This window comes from Bactrocera neohumeralis, chromosome 5 (assembly GCF_024586455.1).
Source record: "Bactrocera neohumeralis isolate Rockhampton chromosome 5, APGP_CSIRO_Bneo_wtdbg2-racon-allhic-juicebox.fasta_v2, whole genome shotgun sequence".
NCBI lineage: Eukaryota > Metazoa > Arthropoda > Insecta > Diptera > Tephritidae > Bactrocera > Bactrocera neohumeralis.
The window spans coordinates 8,919,574-8,939,572 of NC_065922.1; the positions used below are offsets into that span (position 1 = coordinate 8,919,574).

General features: G+C 34.1%; 2 protein-coding genes across 10 annotated transcripts in view; one reads left to right on the plus strand and one right to left on the minus strand.

The window, feature by feature from the left end:
* Window positions 1–19,999, minus strand: part of LOC126758537 (glutamine-dependent NAD(+) synthetase) — a 184,264-nt gene that overhangs the window by 149,436 nt on the left and 14,829 nt on the right. For 6 of the 7 annotated variants that reach the window (XM_050472841.1, XM_050472842.1, XM_050472843.1 and 3 more), the window contains one exon: window positions 12,176–12,190. The exons of the other annotated variant lie outside the window; for it this stretch is intronic. The gene's annotated coding sequence lies outside the window, so the exon portion shown is untranslated. The remainder of the gene's footprint in view (window positions 1–12,175; window positions 12,191–19,999) is intronic. 7 annotated transcript variants of the gene reach the window in all.
* LOC126758532 (cytosolic carboxypeptidase Nna1) overlaps window positions 1–19,999 on the plus strand; it is a 168,440-nt gene that overhangs the window by 134,176 nt on the left and 14,265 nt on the right. For all 3 annotated transcript variants that reach the window (XM_050472833.1, XM_050472832.1, XM_050472834.1), the window contains exons 5-11: window positions 2,528–2,674; window positions 2,923–3,046; window positions 3,283–3,420; window positions 9,076–9,356; window positions 9,479–9,638; window positions 9,960–10,118; window positions 16,204–16,366. In XM_050472833.1, coding sequence (XP_050328790.1) covers window positions 2,528–2,674; window positions 2,923–3,046; window positions 3,283–3,420; window positions 9,076–9,356; window positions 9,479–9,638; window positions 9,960–10,118; window positions 16,204–16,366 — 1,172 coding nt within the window. The remainder of the gene's footprint in view (window positions 1–2,527; window positions 2,675–2,922; window positions 3,047–3,282; window positions 3,421–9,075; window positions 9,357–9,478; window positions 9,639–9,959; window positions 10,119–16,203; window positions 16,367–19,999) is intronic.

Below are 19,999 nucleotides of genomic sequence, written 5' to 3' on the forward strand. Positions count from 1 at the left end.
TTGGTTTTCCTCTTAACGATTGAAAGTAGATGAGCTTTGAGAAGTCATTTTCTTACAAACATGCTCTTATGTAAAAAGTTCATTCTAGTACTGACAGTATGGAGGTTCTCTGAGATTGAGATCACGTTCCAGCTCACAAGCGTTGATCAGTTGTAAAACTCTAAAGTACCCGATGAATTCATATATTTCTGCATAACTAAGAGAGTCTTCAGAAAGTAATTCATAACAACACCAACCTGAGGTTCCTACAAGTTTAGGGCAGGTTGCAAGTGACTGCTTCATTTTTATGAAAAACTTATGAGGAGTTTTGGCATTAATTACATAGAGAAAGAAAGAGAATCGATCCGAACGCGGTTAGGTCTCTAAAAACACAACCATTGGATGGATAAAATCCGTGATAGTTTCGGTTACGCAGAACTGGTTTTAATGGGAATTATCTTCGCATGACTCTAACCACCGCTTTGCATGTCCAGCTAACCCTACACATCTGACACCCCTCTCCCTATGGTCCAACTCCGTCGAAACCCAACGTTTCCTGGGCCTACCGTTGGGTGACGTCGATAACTTATCTGAACCTACCACCTTACCTTAACGGAGACTGGATAACCGTTAAAACAATTTCAACAACAGAAGGCTTCATAATTTCCAAATTTCTGTCGCTGGGAATCGAACGTAAGATTTCTGAAGCCAAAGCTACGAACTCAATGTACTCTTCTTCTTCTTCTTAATTGCCGTTGACACCGCTTACGCGATTATAGCCGAGTTAACGACAGCGCGCCAGTCATTTCTTTTTTTCGCTACGTGGTGCCAATTGGATATTCCAAGCGAAGCCAGGTCCTTCTCCACTTGGTCCTTCCAACGGAGTGGAGGTTTCCTCTTCCTCTGCATCCCCCGGCGGGTACTGCGTCGAATACTTTCAGAGCTGGAGTGTTTTCGTCCATCCGGACAACATGACCTAGCCAGCGTAGCCGCTGTCTTTTAATTCGCTGAACTATGTCAATGTCGTCGTATATCTCGTACAGCTCATCATTCCATCGAATGCGATATTCGCCGTGGCCAATGCGCAAAGGACCATAAATCTTTCGCAAAACTTTTCTCTCGAACACTCGTAACGTCGACTCATCGGTTGCTGTCATCGTCCAAGCCTCTGCACCATATAGCAGGACGGGAATTATGAGCGACTTATAGAGTTTGGCTTTTGTTCGTCGAGAGAGGACTTTACTTTTCAATTGCCTACTCAGTCCGAAGTAGCACCTGTTGGCAAGAGTTATTCTGCGTTGGATTTCCAGGCTGGCATTGTTGGTGGTGTTAATACTGGTTCCTAAATAGACGAAATTATCTACAACTTCAAAGTTATGACTGTCAACAGTGACGTGAGAGCCAAGTCGCGAGTGCGACGACTGTTTGTTTGATGACAGGAGATATTTCGTCTTGCCCTCGTTCACTGCCAGACCCATTTGCTTTGCTTCCTTGTCCAGTCTGGAGAAAGCAGAACTAACGGCGCGGGTGTTGAGGCCGATGATATCAATATCATCGGCATACGCCAGCAGCTGTACTCTGTGCATCTGCACCATATAGCAGGTCGGGAATAATGAGTGACTTATAGAATTTGGTCTTTGTTCGTCGAGACAGGGCTTTCTTTTATCCGAGGCTGTTGTTTCCTTTTTATTGGGGGCGTTTTTTACGTAGCGGGTCCCACACCCAGCGCACAACCCTGTGGAGGGATGTTTCGCCCTCTCACTTTAGCTCGCCCTCAAACGAATGTTCTTTGGCTATTCAGAAGATACTTGGTCTAAGGACGGAAGTCGTGGACTGCTTGAGCCATATTTAGAAAAATCGTTTCTGGCGCTCAGAGAGCTTTCCTCCCTTGCGTGAGCTTCTACACATGACTTCATCCTCCCACAAAGGAGTCTTCTAGCTTTCCGAAATAAATACTGTTCATTTCCAAATAGAAAATTTAAAGAATCTACTGATTTGCCACATTCGTCCACTTTAGATTTTCAACTTAAAGCCTCAAAGAAGATCGAAATGGCGTTAAATTTTTGGTATCATAAATCTCACACACGAAGCTAACATACAAACTATATATTTACAAGTGTCAGTTTTCATAGATTACCAACATGACTTGAAATTCAACAGCATTGAAAACCATTAGGAATCAATTTTCAACCATTTTCCACTCATCCTTTGATTGGAACTCGTAGAGATCATACATATTCCACAACCACACAACCGTACATGCACCCATATCACACCCATCAAGGCCACACACATACAACCCATAGCAATGCTCCAATTTTCCACCGGTCAACGCCAACTAATTTGCAAAAAAAAAATGTTTTTCATTTCATTTCCGCTTTCAAATTGCTTCGTTCATGTTGCACACACGCCAACGACGCCTGCTGACGATGCTGCAACGTGTCTCTGGCGCCCTCGCCACTCATGCCACTGTGTGCAACTGTGCAACATGCAAACGGTTAACACGACACAACATGCATAACGGACCATCATCGCCATGACGCAAAAGGTTCTCCATCGTCAACCTGGTGAAATCGGATAGCCTGTACAACGATGGCATGCGCCCGCTCATGTATTCGACCATCAGCGCCAAGCAGATAAACGAGGGCTGGAGGCGTTGTGGCACAAATATCGCCTACTATCGCAATGATGATGAGTGAGTTTATTATGATGGCAGACGAAGCCGCTGCCAAGCAGGCACTGCCATATTTATGTATATGTATGTATGCATACACTTACATATGTAGATGTGTGTGTGTTGGTAGCATTTCAAATGAAAATTCCAATTATAGTCCATTTTTCATGGCAATGCCTTGTAATCTCCCGTGAATGTGTTGATTTAAATTTCCCACATCCTTACTCTCTCTCCCTCACACTCTCCCCATCTTTTATCTCGCTTTGCAGCACACCATCAGAGGAGGAGGACGAGAACAGCTCCTACACGTTAACGTTTAATATTGAATTTAAACACGACAACGATACGGTGTACTTCGCACACAGCTACCCGTACACCTACAGTGACTTGCAGGTGAGTGCAACAAACACACGTACTCACAAACACACATGAACGCCTGTGTAAATATGAAAGTGTGTGGACACTCGAGACCCTCATTGGCCTCTTAAGGACCTTTGGGTTGCCTTCGAGTGCGGCCAATTCGTATTTGCGACTGTGTGTGTGTGTGTGTGAGTTAATTAATAAAGCCAGACAATCATCATTTTAATACTCAATTTTCACATGTCATGCTTAATTTTGTTTTTTTGCAGGATTATCTGATGACTATACAAAAGGATCCTGTCAAATCGAAATTTTGTAAATTAAGACTTCTGTGTCGCTCGCTTGCGGGTAATAATGTGTATTATTTAACGGTGACAGCGCCGGTGGCGGATGAGGAAGCGATGCGGGTGAGTGTGGTTGCCATATATGTATGTAGATATAGTAATCCACTTTACTTTTTTTTATTTACCTTACAACAAAATAGTTTTCAATATATTTATGAGAAATATTTTCAAAAAAGTGGTTGCCACCTTTTACAATTTTTTGAGTGTGGTTACCATACTTTTATTAATATTTTCATTACAAGAAAAGAGCTTTATAAATATGAAATATTTTCGTAAAAAGAGTTGCCACCTATTGAAAATTTATTATTAAAATTATAGAAAATATATATAAAATAAAAAACACAATAATATGAGCTTACAGCGTGATTTTTTTTTTTATTTTAGAAGGGTTGCCACCTTTTTAAATATTTCAATTGAAAAAAAAATCAAATAATTATTACAATATGAGCAACCAACTAAAGAGCCTTTAAAAAAACATACGTTTAAATAAATTTTTTAACAAGTGTTGCCATATAATAAAATAATATTATTTATTTTATTTATTTATTTACAACAGTTTACACAGCAATAAATTACAGCATAAACTTTAATATAATATAATAAAATACATATTATAGGAAAAAAGCTAAATAGGTTTAGTACAAATATTTTATTTTTGCTTATCGAAAAGTAATTCTTTGACTATCAATAACAAGGATTGGTAATTAAACAAATATATATTCGAATATCAGTAATTTATCGAATAGAGCTTAGGAAAAATATATAAAATATATATTACGGTATTATTATTAGACACCCAAACACAAAAAGCGTTCCTTCTTCTTCTTTATTGTGGTAGTCATCGCTTACACGGTTATAGCCGAACATCTTACATTTCGATATTTTTCGATAAAAATTTCATGAACACATTCTTTCAGTCAACTTTAAGTTCAAATGTTATTGAACCAAATTGAAAGTGCTCGATAACGTCTAGTTTACTTATAGATTAACTCGATTACCACTTGGCAGCGAAAAATTCTACTTTTTATTATTTACTTTTAAAGTTATTTATAATTTATAGATTTTCTAACAACAAAGGTTTGGATTTACATAGTTTCTTTACACAATTTTATGAATTTAATTTTTAAACATTATTCACATTTGATCGTGAATAGTTTCAATTTGTATATGTGGATGAAAATAATCGATAATTTCGTGTTGTTGATCGATAATATGCAATCGATAGAAATCAGTGAGTTTTTTCTAACTTTAAACCTAAAGTCGCTCAAATCAATATTTCATTTTGTCTGTCGAACTTCATCGAAGAGTTGACATTTTATCGAATTTTGAGTTATTTCTGTCAGACTTGTATTATAATTCAATATCTATTTTTGATATTTTTTTATTCATTTTAGTTTTTTTTTGGCATTAATTTTTTTGCTTTCAGTTGTGTAGTCAAGTTTTACTCCCGCGGCTAACAATAATCGATAAGTTATTTTTTAATGTTATTTTTTAAATTGTTCGCTTGTTATTTTTGTACCGAACAGTAAAATGTAAAATAGATTAATGATTTGTCAGCTAATTGAAATTTAAAGAAATATTAGAAATATTGCAGGCTATCTTGTTGTACAAGTTTAATATTCGTGTGGTCCATCCATCGTTAATAGATTTTCAAATTTAATATACAAATTTAACAAAAAAGTACTCAGGAATTGTGAAAATTTATTTTGTCGCCTTCAAAGTAATCCACACCAGATGTAATACACTTTTGAAAGCGATTTTTCCAATCCGTGAAACACTTTTAATAAACATCCTTTGCCTTTAGCTCCTTCAGCGAATTTTGTTTTATCTCTTCGATCAACTCAAAACGGATTCCATTCTGATGATTGTTGTCTTGTTTGCATAAACTGATGACTCATCGGCTGACTGATCTCCATGAATGTGGGATCGGAATTCGCACGATCAAGCATGTCCAAAGAGACCCGTTTACGGTATTCTTTTGAAGAACAGACTCGCGAGAGATTTCGAGGTCTCTTGTCATCTCCCTAACGCTTGTCTGACGACTTTCAAACATATCTTTTACTTTTGTAATATTTTCATTAGTTGAAGAGGTCGAAGGTCGTCCACAACGAGGCATGTCTCGAACGTCTTTGAAGGCTTTGTACCGCTCGTAGGCCTGTGGTTTTGATAAAACCGTAAGCCTTTTTCAACATTCGCAATGATTCCCCACACGAAATTTGGTTATAAATACAAAACTTGTGACAAATTCTTTGTTCGAAATTTTAATTCATTTTAAAAATCGCAACGCTCTACTAAGGTGTACCGACTTAAGCAACTTCTGTAAACCAACTGGTTGTTAGATCGCCCTCATACTTGATATAGTAAGTAAGTAAGTACAGTCCTATCAATATAGCAAAATATATGGTTTTGAATTTTATTACAATTTTCGTGTACTTTTTGACACAATTTAAGTTGATTAAATAAAAAAGAGTTAACTCCTTCGAACAGCTAATCAAAATAAAGAAAAACAAACTCAAGGATACCGAAGTAATTTATTAATAATATACTCGTACATTATTTATTTCGTCTCACAGCAAGTCTCTTTCTTATTGCTCCATTAAGTCATTTTGCAATCTTTCTCTCTCCGACCATCAATAATCTTCGTCCATTGTGTGCTATAAATTCTATTTTATTACTTTCTGCAAAGGAAAGCAAGAAGAAGCACTAGAATAACGAAGCGCAGTAGAAATTACCGCTATTATTTATGCAAAAGCATGAAATTAAATGTGCTGAAAATTAAATGCAAAAATTTATAGCTTTTAAAGTATTTGACGACGGAAAATGTTGCGCATGAATTTTTTATGTAACTGTAAATACGAATGTTGTACAAATAGCGCAATATATGTGGATATGTATGTATATATGCATAAAGTACATATTTACATATGCATATGATCACTTCAAAAATATACTATTTTATCAAAAGCTTACACATCGCTGCTTCTAAGCTCAATATTAGTAGATATAGCTTACTTAATTCTTTATACATACATACATATGTACATACACCTAAGTGTGCGGTTAAAGTCTCTAGCAGCACATAAACGCTGACTAAAGCTGGTTCTGCTGCAATGAGCTCATACATAATCCTCGATTAGCAACGTAATGACTTCCGGTCCCTTGTTGCAAGCAAGTTGCTATTTGCCTGCTTCAAGAGCTTTCGGCATACGGCATTCGACTGTGCCACATGCAGAGGCATGCAAAATTGTTTCAGCAATCAGCAGGTAGCTGAATTCTCAGTAATTTTCGTCTGTATGTATGTATGTACATATATAGATTTGTCCATACATATGTACAGTATGTGAAAGCAAATTACATTAGCTTGAAGTAATCGCATTGAAGTGGTTTATTAAGCATGCTTTTGATATACTATTGATGATCCTTATGTACTTTTGATTATGAGTTATTATCTAAGCATTCCCACAAGGATACACTGTATCAAATTTACATGCAATTTTATTAATTCATTTGAGTTATGTTATTTGAGCAGCAGGAAATCGCCAAACTCAGCACTTACGGTGATTTAGTTTATTTGAATTATTTACTATGGAATTTATGAGGAAAATTGCTACAAGAACAGTTATGCCTATGATTTGATTAAATATTTGGAACTCTTGGAGGAGAAGATTGACGAAAAGCTTGTTTGTGAACTAAAATGATTTTGGTAGCCAAACAAAACATGAGACTTTAGCTCTTTGAAATTAGAAAATGCAAATAGTTATTGATCGGTTGGCATAGCGGCAGTTGCTATCTTCGATTTGCCATTTCTCCAGTCGCTATATTTGAGTTCTGCTCGCTTGTCTACAAATTTAGCAAAAACAGAGTTTTACAGTTGTAGTCAGTACAAGAGTGTATCTGGTTCTCTAAAATGTTATAATCATTAGTCCCTCTATCGCTAAATAACTATAGCTCTAGCTTTGATTTATAACAGCTGTTTGTTCCATACACCATTTCTTTGACACCTTTCGAGCCAACTAACCAACAAAAAGTGTTAAAATTGAATTCACTGCTAGAGACCGTGTTGGTACCTCTTTAATTAGGTAGCATACCGTACTGTTCTAACTCTACTTATGTATGATTATGTCAATCATTTAATTTATACCAGCTGTCTGTTCGATTTACCACTTTTTGCGTGCAATTTTTTAGCTCCACTCTCTTGTAAAAACATTTACTAATGAAAGCAACAACAAATTCTTCTACCAATTCAGCACTAGCGAGTGTAAGAGAGATTATTCTAATCTATTTGATTTATACCAGTTGTCTGTTCGATTCACCACTTTTTTGCTCACAATTTTTTACCTCTAATACACTCTTGTAAAAATGAAAGCAACACCTAATTCTTCTACTAATTCAGCACTAGAAAGTGTAAGAGAAAATTTTGATTTATACCAATCTTTTGATTTATACCAGTTGTCATGTTCGATTTTTTCACTCCGAAGAGTTTGACAAATCTAAGTTTGGTTGAGAATTTCGTTATTATATGTTTTTATGTAAACCTTTTATTATTCTAAAGATACAAATTTCATAGGAATTTTGAGAAATTTTCAATGGAAATTATTCAAAACTCGGCCCTTATCTCGTTTTTGCGGCAGTCCCTCGGAAAAAAGGTGCCGCCGAGTTAAAAATATCATTGACAGAAGTTGTTACCAAAAAAAAAGGAAATTTGTGGTATTAAGTCATTATAATTGAAGAAGGGAGGATGGAGTCATGTGTAGAAGTTCATACAAGTGAGGAAAGTTCTCTGAGTGCCATTCACATGGGAATGGTCAAAAACGATTCTTTCATACATGACTCAAGCAGCTCACGACACCTGGCCCTGGACCAAGTATCCTCTGGGTAGGAAAAGAACATCCGTTTGAATGCAAGCTAAAATGAGGTTTCAGACCCGCCACGTTAAAAACGCCTCCAATGAAAAGAAAAAAACATCCTCGGGAGAGAGACGCTCCTGCCCACCTGGTTGATGTCCTCGTTAAAATAAATGCGGATATCACATCTATCCAAGAAAGGCGATGGACGGGACAAAGACCGAGACGAGTAGGTTCTTGTGGCATTTACTGCAGTGGCCATATAAAGGAGTGCAAATTCGGTGTCTTGGGAGAAAAGGACTCCGTCGCAGAGTCCCGGCATTCACCCCGGTGGATGAACGTCTAGCCACAATCCATATCAAAGCGAAGTTCTTCAACATATCGCTGATATGTGCCCACGCCACGACGGAAAAGAAGGGCAATGGGACCACGGGTGCCTTCTATGAGCGTTTGGAGCGCACCTGTGAGATCAGCAGCCGGTTTAGAGGCATTGACGATGATAACATCTGATGAGTCCACGTTACGAGTTTTCGAGAGAAAGATTCTGCGGTATATTTATCGTTCTCTTCGCATTGGCCACTGGAAGTTGAAGGACTCCACTCCGTTGGAAAGAGCGGGTGGAGAAGGTCCTGGCTTCGCTTGGAATCTCCAATTGGCGCCAAGCAGTAAAAATGAAGGACGACTTGTACGCTGTTGTAAACTCGGTTACAACCGCGTAAGCGGTGTCTATGTCAATAATAATTTAATTGAGAGCTTTGTATACAAATTTTTCAAAACCATTAGAAAATAATTTAAAATTTTCGATCATATAAAAATTTATTCAAAATTTATAAAAATAAATATTAAAAAAATTAATTCTGCTTTATATTTGCAGAAAAAGAAAGCAATCGTAGTCTCAGCGCGTGTACATCCCAGCGAAACGCCCGCCTCGTGGATGATGAAGGGTCTCATGGATTTCATCACCGGCGACACTTTGGCAGCCAAAAGACTGCGTCATCGCTTCATTTTCAAGCTGATACCAATGCTCAATCCGGATGGGGTGATTGTGGGCAATACGCGCAACTCGTTGACGGGCAAGGATCTGAATCGCCAATATCGCACCGTTATACGGGAAACATATCCCTCCATTTGGTATACAAAAGCCATGGTTAAAAGGTAAATTACTTCGTCCCATGCATAGATAACGGCAAAAGTGCTTATATTTTGCGAAACTAAAGATTTTATCTGCTCTTCTCTTTCTTGCATATTTCACGCTTGCCACCCGCGTCGGACCACAGACTGATTGATGAATACAAAGTTGTCTTGTACTGTGATATGCACGCCCATTCGCGCAAGCACAATATTTTCGTTTATGGCTGTGAGAATAAGCGGAGTCCCGAAAAGAAGCTAACGGAACAAGTATTTCCGTTAATGTTGCACAAGAATGTGGCCGATAAGGTGGGTAGATGGGGACGGGGTAAACGAAAATTGTAGCTTAATAAATTTTGCCCACACCAAAGCACACACACACAAGCTTGGTGGTTCTGATAGAAATGCCGTTAGCTTACTTTTTCGTTGAGCTCATTTTATTTTAGCTTTTAACAAAGCATAACCCAGTTTAAGACTCCGCCACATTATATTTTTTGTTGCCACATTTTGCGTGCTTTTTTTATGTTTGTTTGTGCTACTTTTATCTACTCTGCTACTTTCGTCTTCTTCGCTTTTTACTCATTACATCATCATGTTTTTAATCTGCTTTTCGTGTCTACCTTTTTGCAGTTCTCCTTTGAAAGCTGTAAATTTAAGGTGCAACGCAGTAAAGAGGGCACCGGCCGCATTGTGGTTTGGATGCTGGGCATCACAAACAGTTACACAATTGAGGCATCGTTTGGCGGCTCATCGCTGGGCTCACGCAAGGGTACACACTTTCATACGGCGGTAAGTAGTTACAAAAATGTGTAAAAAGAAAAAAATAAAAAAAGTGGGCTATAAAAGTATTTTAAATGTGTACAAAAGCGGATTCGAAAATTAAAAATATTTTAAGCCAAAAATTATAGCTAAACGATTTAGCAACTTAAGGCTGAGTGAATCTATTTAAGATTATTTTTCTAATTGTATTTTTTTGAAATTAATTCATTATAAGTTTATATACCTTTTGATCATTGACGAGTTGACTTTTTTCCGTCCGCTCAGTGCGCCAAAATGATATATCATGATGAAACTTGGTACACGTATTTCTTGCTCATAAGAAGGTTAAAAGATGGGCAAACTTCTCACTGCCACGCTCACAAAATGGAAAACCGAAAACCTGTGATATAAGCCATTAATATATATAAATTTGTATTAGTGGCATATTTGGACGTAATTTTTTTGAATGGTGGGCGTGGCCCCGCCCCCTATAAGTTTTTTATATATCTCGGAAACTACTATAGCTATGTCAACCAAACTCAAAAATGGGAAGAAATCGGATAATAACCACGCCCACCTCCCATACAAAGGTTATGTTGAAAATCATTAAAAGTGCGTTAACCGACTAACAAAAAATGTCAGAAACACTAAAATTTACGGAAGAAGTGGCAGAAGGAAGCTGCACCCAGGCTTTTTTAAAAATTGACAATGGGCGTGGCGCCGCCCACTAATGGACCAAGAAGCATATCTCAGGAGCTACTAGACCGATTTCAATGAAATTCGGTATATAATATTTACTTAACACCCTGATGACATGTACGAAATATGGGCGAAATCGGTTCACAACCACGCCTTCTTCCAATATAACGCTATTTTGAATTCCATCTGATGCCTTCTCTGTATAATATATACATTAGGAACCAATGATGATAGCCGAATAAAACTTTACAAAAATACGGTATTTGAAAAATTTGTAAATGACGGATAATGAGATCTCGATTATCACTTTATCATGCGAGAGTATAAAATGTTCGGTGACAATCTCTTCCTTACTTGTTCTAATTGTATTTTTTGAAAATTAATTCATTATAAGATTATAAGCTTTTCATTGAAGTTGACTTTTTTTGCTCAGCGCGCCAAAATGTAGGCAGCAAAATAGCTCATGTTTAAACGTTTGGCTCGGAGCATGGAATAAATATATATAGTATAGCATTAAATGTTACAACTTCCTATAAGATTCTTATATAACACTACAATCTTCGTATGAATTGTTCAAATCGGACCACTATAACATATATCTGTCTTACAAACTGACCGTTCTAAATCAAGTTCTTGTATGGAAAACTTTTTAATTTGGTAAGATATTTTCAAGAAATTCGACATGTATTATTGTCCAAGGTAGCTCTACAATCTCCGAACATATTGTTGAAATTAGACTACTATAACATATAGCTGTCATACAAACTGACCGTTCTAAATCAAGTTCTTGTATGGAAAAATTTTTTTATTTGGCAAGGCATCTCCGAGAAATTTGGCATGGATTATTGTCCAAGGTAGCGCTACAACCTGCGTTCATATTTTTCAGATAGGACCACTATACCATATAGCTGCCATATAAACTGTTCGAGCAAAAATAAGAATAAGATCGTTTTATGCTATATGAAATTAAACTGTGAAGGGTCTTATAGCTTGGGTGCCACCAAAGTTAATACTTTTTCTTGTCTATTTGCTCAGCGCGCCAAAATATAGGCAACGAAATAGATTGTGGTTAAATTTATCGCTGGAAGCCTAGCATGGATGTGATAGTATTGCGCTTCCTTCAATTATAAAATATTTGTTTATACTTCTTACTAAAAGAAAATAAAAAATACTGGTTTTTATCATGAAATCTAAGCTCATGACCCGGCGGTTGGTACACAAAATAAATATGCAAATCTGATTCAAACGAATTCAGCAAGAGTAATAGATAAACTCAGACATGTAACACAATCCGCATATCGTATCAATCAATAAATATGTGTGTAAACATGTGCCATATTATATACACAGTCATGTCTGCTAGTAACTTTGAGTTTATTCGCACTCACCTTGTGTTGACCTCGCTGAAAAATAGTAAGAAAATAGAGAAAATATTAATGAAAATAACAACCAGCATATTTTAACAACTTGTAAAATGTAACAACAACAAGTATAACAGCATCCACAAAACACATACACACCCACACACATATAAACATATTATATATAAACAACTAGTAGTCAATTCGCCCTCATAGTCAAGTGGCGCGCCATGGCGTATGATGAACATTGTGTGTTACTTGTATAGCGACGCCAGGAACGACAGCGCTGCTTGCTCTATTATTGATAGCGATTTGAGGACCCGATACAACAATAACAACAACAATATTGATAGATAGACAAGTAATAACGGCATGCTAATAAAACGAGTATATCAGAATGATAAATAAAAGAAAATTGTTGCCTGTGGCATAACAAAAACAACAATAGTTGAAGAATAACACAAATTAAAGCAAACAAAAGATTGATGCTTGAGAAAAAGATTAAATTAAATCAACAATATTTTGCTGAAGGGAAATCTCAGGCAACACAAAGTGTGTAAATAGGGGAGCTGGTGTACATGTATAATGCAATGAATTTGTAAGAAAGCTTACACAAATATACAAATACATGCATACATACTGTTATATATCTATATAACGGTTGTAGGAAAGTTTCACAGGAGCTTAAGAAATTTATATAGAAATAGAGCTTGCTGCTGCTGCAGGGGTGACATAGAATTCCATCAGCAACTATGCAGCCATCTTGATATGAGTATATGTATGTATGTGTGTATATATGTACATATGTACGCTTGTATGTATGCTTGTAGACCCTTATGTCATTTCCTTTGTTGTTTGAAATTTGTTGTTGTGGTTATTGGTTTTGCTGATGACAGCAACATGCTTCACAATGTCGCGCAAGTCATGCGGAAATTGATAATAAAAATACTGATAATCATAACGGTATATAATGCGCACAAAACGAAACACACACACGCGCATACGTTTAACACATAAATGAGTGTGTGGGTTTGTGATGCTTCAGGAGGCTGCCACTTTGGGTTGCCATACTGGTATACAAATAACGGAACTACACAAACAAACGTACATATGTGTATATGTATGTATGTATGCATGTATTTGTAATTGAATGTATATCACGCTGTGACCAAACTTGCAGCAATTTGTGGCATTTCTTATTCAACGACGCAAATCACTATGGGCTTGCGGTTGTAGAAAAAGGTGATTAAGTAAGATAAATTATGCATTAAATTGCTGGGGTCTTTAAGTTGAGCAAGTCAATTAAAGAATCTATTTTATCAAAATAAAATTGAAGTAGTTGAAGTGTATTGTAATATTTGAAATATTTGAAATTTGAAACGTGGCTGAGGACCATCACACTAGACAAAGAGAAATACCATTAATGGCTTTAATTGTCTCGAGCTTGATGGCGCTAATCCGAGAAGCTTTAACTTTTTAACTTTTATAGATTTCCCACTGAACGAGTCTACCGTCAATCATTAGAACCACCGATGAGTTTTTGTTTTGGAAAGTTGATTGTAAACCTTTATGATTATGACCTTCCTTAGTGAGATACCAGCCATGAGGAAGAACGTACATACATACATATGTACATACATACATATGTATCTACATAATAATTTTTTGAATCCCGAAATTTCGAGTTCGGGTTCCGGGATGCCGTAATTTTTTGGAATAAAAAAAATATATATAATTATACCCATTTTTCACCAAATACTAAATAATTTTATAATTCTTTGAATTCCGAAATTTCGAAATCGAGTCCCGGGAATCCGAAATTTTTTGGAATAAAGAAAAAAACAAAATACGATTATGCACATTACATTATTTCACTAAATACTTAATCATTTTTCGAATCCCGAAATTTCGGGATCCCGAAATTTTTTGAAACTAAAACCGAATATCTTTGAAAGAATTATCTATTTGGTTTAGAAAACTACTTTAATATTCAAACTTATCAGTCGGCCCTCGTATTCTACGAGTACATACATATGTATGTATGTACATACATATAAACTCGTACTTACTATTTGTTCATATTTATACACAAGCAAACGTTTATATAAATATGTATTTAAGCACCCGTTGGTAGCGGTCATCTGAGGACATAATCAGCTTATATCACAGTTAAAATGTACGATCAAACAAACATACAGACAGACGGAAACCGCTCGAAAAGTATATATGTACGTGTGTACATGCGTACAAGAAATGACAGAAAAAGCACAAAGAGAAATAAGCAAAAGTCAGAATCGCACGCATACAAACAGGCATTTATAAGCGTGTAAGCATACATACACATATACATAGCTACAATACATACTTAAATACGAATTTGATACTTAGAAAAGCAAGTCAAGAGCAAAGAGCCTTAGAACGAAGAGCAGAATGTGCATTTGTGCGTGAAAGTACTAATGGCTTAAGTTTCGACACCTCTATAAATGGTCTGTGAAAGCTATCCAAATCAAAAAAAAATTTTTCTCTTTGGTACTCTGAAAAAATTTTTTCTGAACTTGACTGCTTATTTTGGTATTATATATGTACATACATATGTATGTATATACATATACCAGTATATCGGAGGGAATGAATATTCCCGAGCAGTGCGAAGCCAAAGATGGCAAACGCAATGTGTGCGTCTAATGGAAAAGTTGCACAAAGTTCTCAAAGTAAAACTGAAAGTAATTAAAGTAAGATATTGTAAGTCCTTTAAAGTATTTGAAATTGCAAACGAGTGTTTTGAACGGCTTAGCAACTTTTTTCGGTTGTTGTATTTGTAGTTGGAATTATGTGCATACAATGTAATTATACTTTTGTGTAAGGATTACTCTGCACTGGTTTGTACAAGGGACTTTTGACTTTATTTTATTTTTTAGTTTATGCTTTCGTTTTTTTTTATTTAAGCTGAAATTTAGGGGTTTTCATATTTTAGTAAGGGTTATTATCTGTTGTATTGGAAAAATAACTAAAAGACATTTGAAGCTAATAAATTAAATACCAGAAAATTTTTTCAAGTTCGATATTTCGGGACCAGAGCGCCACTATTTTCGGATCCCGAAAACTTTCGGGACTTAACGGGATTAACTTTATTGAAGAAACGAAAGTAATATTTGAAGCTTATAAAATAAATTTTATATTTATTTTTCAAATTCGAAATTTCGGGACCTGATCACCGCATTTTCGGGATCCCGAAATTTTTCGGTAATTAACGGGATTAAGTTTATTGGAGAAATGAAAGAAATATTTGAAGCTTATAAATTAAATACTATACAAAATTTTTAAATTCGAGATTTCGGGAACAGCGTGCCAAAATTTCGAGATCCCGAAATTTTTCGGCAATTAACGGAATTAAGGTTATTGGGGAAACGAAAGAAATATTTGAAGCTTATAAATTAAACACTAGAAAATTTTTTCAAACACGAAATTCCGGGATCTACGCACAACATTTTCGGGAACCCGTTTATTGGAAAAAATCGTAGTCTAATGTAGACATAAATATGTATGTACATATAGACGCACTTGAATTTTTTATATACACTAATACAGCCATGGACATACATATGTACATATTTACATACATAATATGTATGTACATATGTATGTATGTATATTTTAAAGGCATACGTAGCTTTAGGCCACTTTAGAATTTTAGTAGGACGATTTTAAATTCATTTAATTAAGTTAAAATCATAAGAAACCTTCGATCCAATTAAAATTTAATCAATATGAATACACGAGAGTATAAAAATATTCTTCACTATTTAAGTTTCGGGATCCCGAAATTATAGTCCCAAAAAACGATACAATAACTGTTTTAGAAGTTTAGAAGATACCTACTATCAATGTTGATTTCGTTTCGGGATCCCGAAATTATAGTTCCGAAAATTTTAAGAGCCAAAAATGATACGTAACGGATTTTAAAATATATATCATCCATATTATATGATATTTATTGCAAAATCCAAGCTTAGCTTAACAATTTTGATTAAGTAAAAAATTATGTTTCTTTACAGGATTACGAGCACATGGGGAAAGCGTTTTGCGAAACACTACTGGATTATGGCGATGATACACCCAACAAAGTAAAGAGAATGACAAGACATATGAAACAAATTAAAAAAATCAGAAAACGTGAGAAACGCGAAAAGAAAGCATTGAAATTGAAGAAAATGGCCGAACAGGGATGTATAATCGCTGAGAAACTCGAGGTTAAGCGTACGGGGAAGAGTGTTTCCTAAGAGCGAGAGAGAAACATATTTAATTTAATGAAACCAGAGCAAAAGCCGAATTATATAGGCTTCTCAAAAACAATAAAAAACATAAATAATAGCAGAATATGTAGATGCATGTTGTTGCTTCCAGTTGGGAAGCTTAGGTATTTCTATAAGTAGAAGAGTTGACGGATGCTGCCAGAGACGTAGTGTATGTATTGTTGGTGTACTATAAAATTTGGTGCGTTTGAGTTGTGGATTATTTGTATTTTTGTTTTAATTAATTTTTAAGTTTTAATTAATTTTTGTTTCAATGTTTTAATTAATTTTTAAATTTTAATTATTTTTTGTTTTAATTCATTTTTAAATTCTAACTAATTTTTTAAATTTTAAAAAAATTTTCTAATTTTAATTAACTTTTAAATTTTAATTAATTTTGCGTTTAATTAATTTTAAAAATTTTAATTAATTTTTTGTTTTAATTAATTTTTAAATTAAATTAAATTGATTTTTCAATTTTACTTAATTTTTAAATTGTATTTATTTTTTTAATTTTAATTAATTATTAATAATAATAATTGATTTTAAAAATTTTAGTTAATTTTTAAATTTTAATTAATGTTTGTTTTATTTAATTTTGAAATTTAATTAATTTTTAAACTCTAATTCGTTTTTTAAATTTTAATTGATTTTTAAATATTAGTGAATTTTTAAATTTTACTTAATTTTTAAATTTTAATTAATTTTTAAATTTTAAATTTTAATTAATTTTTAAAATTTTAATAAATTTTTATATTTTAATTATTTTTTGTTTTAATTAATTTTTAAATTTTAATAATTTTTTTTTAATTATTTTTGTCTCATTTTTGTATAATAAAAAAACTTGTTGATTTCGTGTAACATCTTACTGCCTTTCTACTACATATTCGTCTACTTATAAAATACTTAAAATACACACGTGTTAAAAACTCTAAGAAAATATAGAAAATAGTAACGGTTTGCATTCTGAAGTTTTGAAAATGCAACGGAACTCAACAATCAAGTTATGGCATAAATAACTTAATAATAGTATAGTACGAGCAAGAATAATAAGCTGCAAGACACTGAATAACCTTACAATTTTACCACAATTTTGTATGACGTCATACATAGCGATGTACTCAAAATGAGGGAGAGACATATGCTAATGTGACGTCAACAAAATATCACAAAGTTGCCAACTTCAGCGCCACATGAAAGTTGTGAAGTCATTAAGGAAGAAATAAAATATTTTCAAATTTTACAATTTCAAAATAATTTTAGAAAATAATTTAAACAACACTTAACAGCCAAAAATTACTTTATCTTTGTTAAAATATTTGTATTTCATATTATATAATTTCATATGACATATCCCCCATAAACGGATACTAATAAGACCAGCCTTTTTGTCTGGTTCATAGAGCTGCCTGCTTAATAAAGTTGTCCCCTTAATTGATTGTCCTTAAACAAACATCAAAAAATGTTGGGACAAGTCAATGTGAACGTTAATGGAAATGTCCGTTTATTAGAGCGTCCGTTTAAAAGAACTTTCATTATATTACCTTTGAAATCCATAGTTTTGGCATCAAATTTTTACCGTTCGAACCCCTTCTACAATGCTTTTTTCCTTTATAAGTCATGCCTTAAAAAAAACTTTTTTTTAATTTATAAATCTTCTGAAATTACATATTTTAGAACTGACTTCAAGTTTTATAGACAACTTTCTTTGTTGCGAGACCTATAAAAATAAAATAAAAATGCCTCGAATTCAAGTTATAAAAGAGAGTTATGTCATATATGTAGATCGCATCGTACTGAAGGATCGTTTCTAAGAGTTATTTTAAATTTTGAAGTGACAGTCAAGTTAAGGGGTTATATGGGTTTTGGAATTTCAAAAAATACGATGATATACCCAGACGCGTAGTCCCTTAAAAGGTCATAAGTCGTCAAAAGTAAATACTGTCAATTTAAGCTACTCTGACCAACTTACACCAAACTTAACACCGGCTTTCGAACACCGGCCTCGAAAAATACCTTAGAAAGAGAATTCGGAAATTTTGGTAGCTTACAGACTTCGAAAAATGCCTTAGAAAGTGAATTTGCATATTTTTGCAGCTTACAGACAGTAGAAATGTCTAGAATCTTAGTAAAAATCAAAACACCAAAATTAGGTTAAGTCGACTTAAGCGGCTTTAACATTTTGCCAGAGTTTCATATTGGCACAAAAACGTGATTTTAGTCGACAAAGAGTTCCACATAAACATATGCTAACAACAACAATTATTCTAACAATTAATACAAAAAACAATATATTTTAAATACAACAACAACAAATAATTTTGCCATTTAATACAAAAATAATAATACAATTATTCTAACATTTAATACAAAAAAACAATATATCTTAAATACAACAACAACAAATAATTTTGCCATTTAATACAAAAATAATATATGTGACCTGGTCTACGAAAAGGGAGCTAACGTGCGAAAACTAGTTTTCTGGGAAACACCGTTATCTCGTTATTTCTCCGTTCACCGTTATTTCTCGTTATCTCATTAATTTTGACACCTAAGCTCCCTTTCCGTAGACCAGGTCACATACATATATTAAATAAACGAAAATATATAAATTTTCTACTAACAGCGCAGTATTTAGTAACTTAAGCTCTCAGAAAACGTAATTTCCCCGCCAAACAATAAATGTTGCTTTCCACTAACTTTGAGCTGCTCGCCGGTTATACAAAAAACAAACATATACAACAAAAATTAATAATTTTTAATGAATGAAAAGCTCCGCTTCGTGCCATTTTGATCAATTTTCATATGAAAATGCTCTCTTAGCGCGCTTTCTCTAAGAAAGCCAAGCCAAGCGGCTTACCTGAAGCTTAAACATATTTATTTTCATGCAAAAATAACCGTCACACATTCACTTTTTCAAAAGCACATAACTGTAATTTATGCATCGCTTCATATTACCACCCATACGCAAACGCACACACACACACGCTTTAATAACGAAATCGAATTTATTTTGCAAATCCTCGGTGTGCAAAGTAAATTACAGAATTACAATCTATAAAAGGCAATTTCGCTTGTAAAAACATTTTCTTATTAAATTGCGTTTGTATGTGTGTGTGTATTTTAGTTATAAAAGTACAATTTATTTAAGTGATTTTACAATAATAATATTTTTTTATGAATTTGATTTTATTTATTTAGTTAATTTAGTGATTTCGTTGCAATATCTCTGTATGTACGTTTGTATTTGATTAAGTACGTCTGTATGACGCAGATTTTATTTGTAGCGCCAATTTGTATTAACAAAAGTAAATAATAAATTTTAAGTTTTTATAAAATGAATTTTTGTAGTTTGTTGTTTTATTTTTCACATTCATATTGAACACTTAGCACAAACGTTGTAAGGTAAATTGTGTAGTGTGTAGTTGGCATTAGTAAATTTGGTAATATTGGAAATTTGGTATTATGGATTTGATATTTCCGAAATTTAGAAAATTATTCTTTTTGTAACTAAATTTTTAAGGCAGCTAAAAAATTATTTCTTAAGAAGATCCGA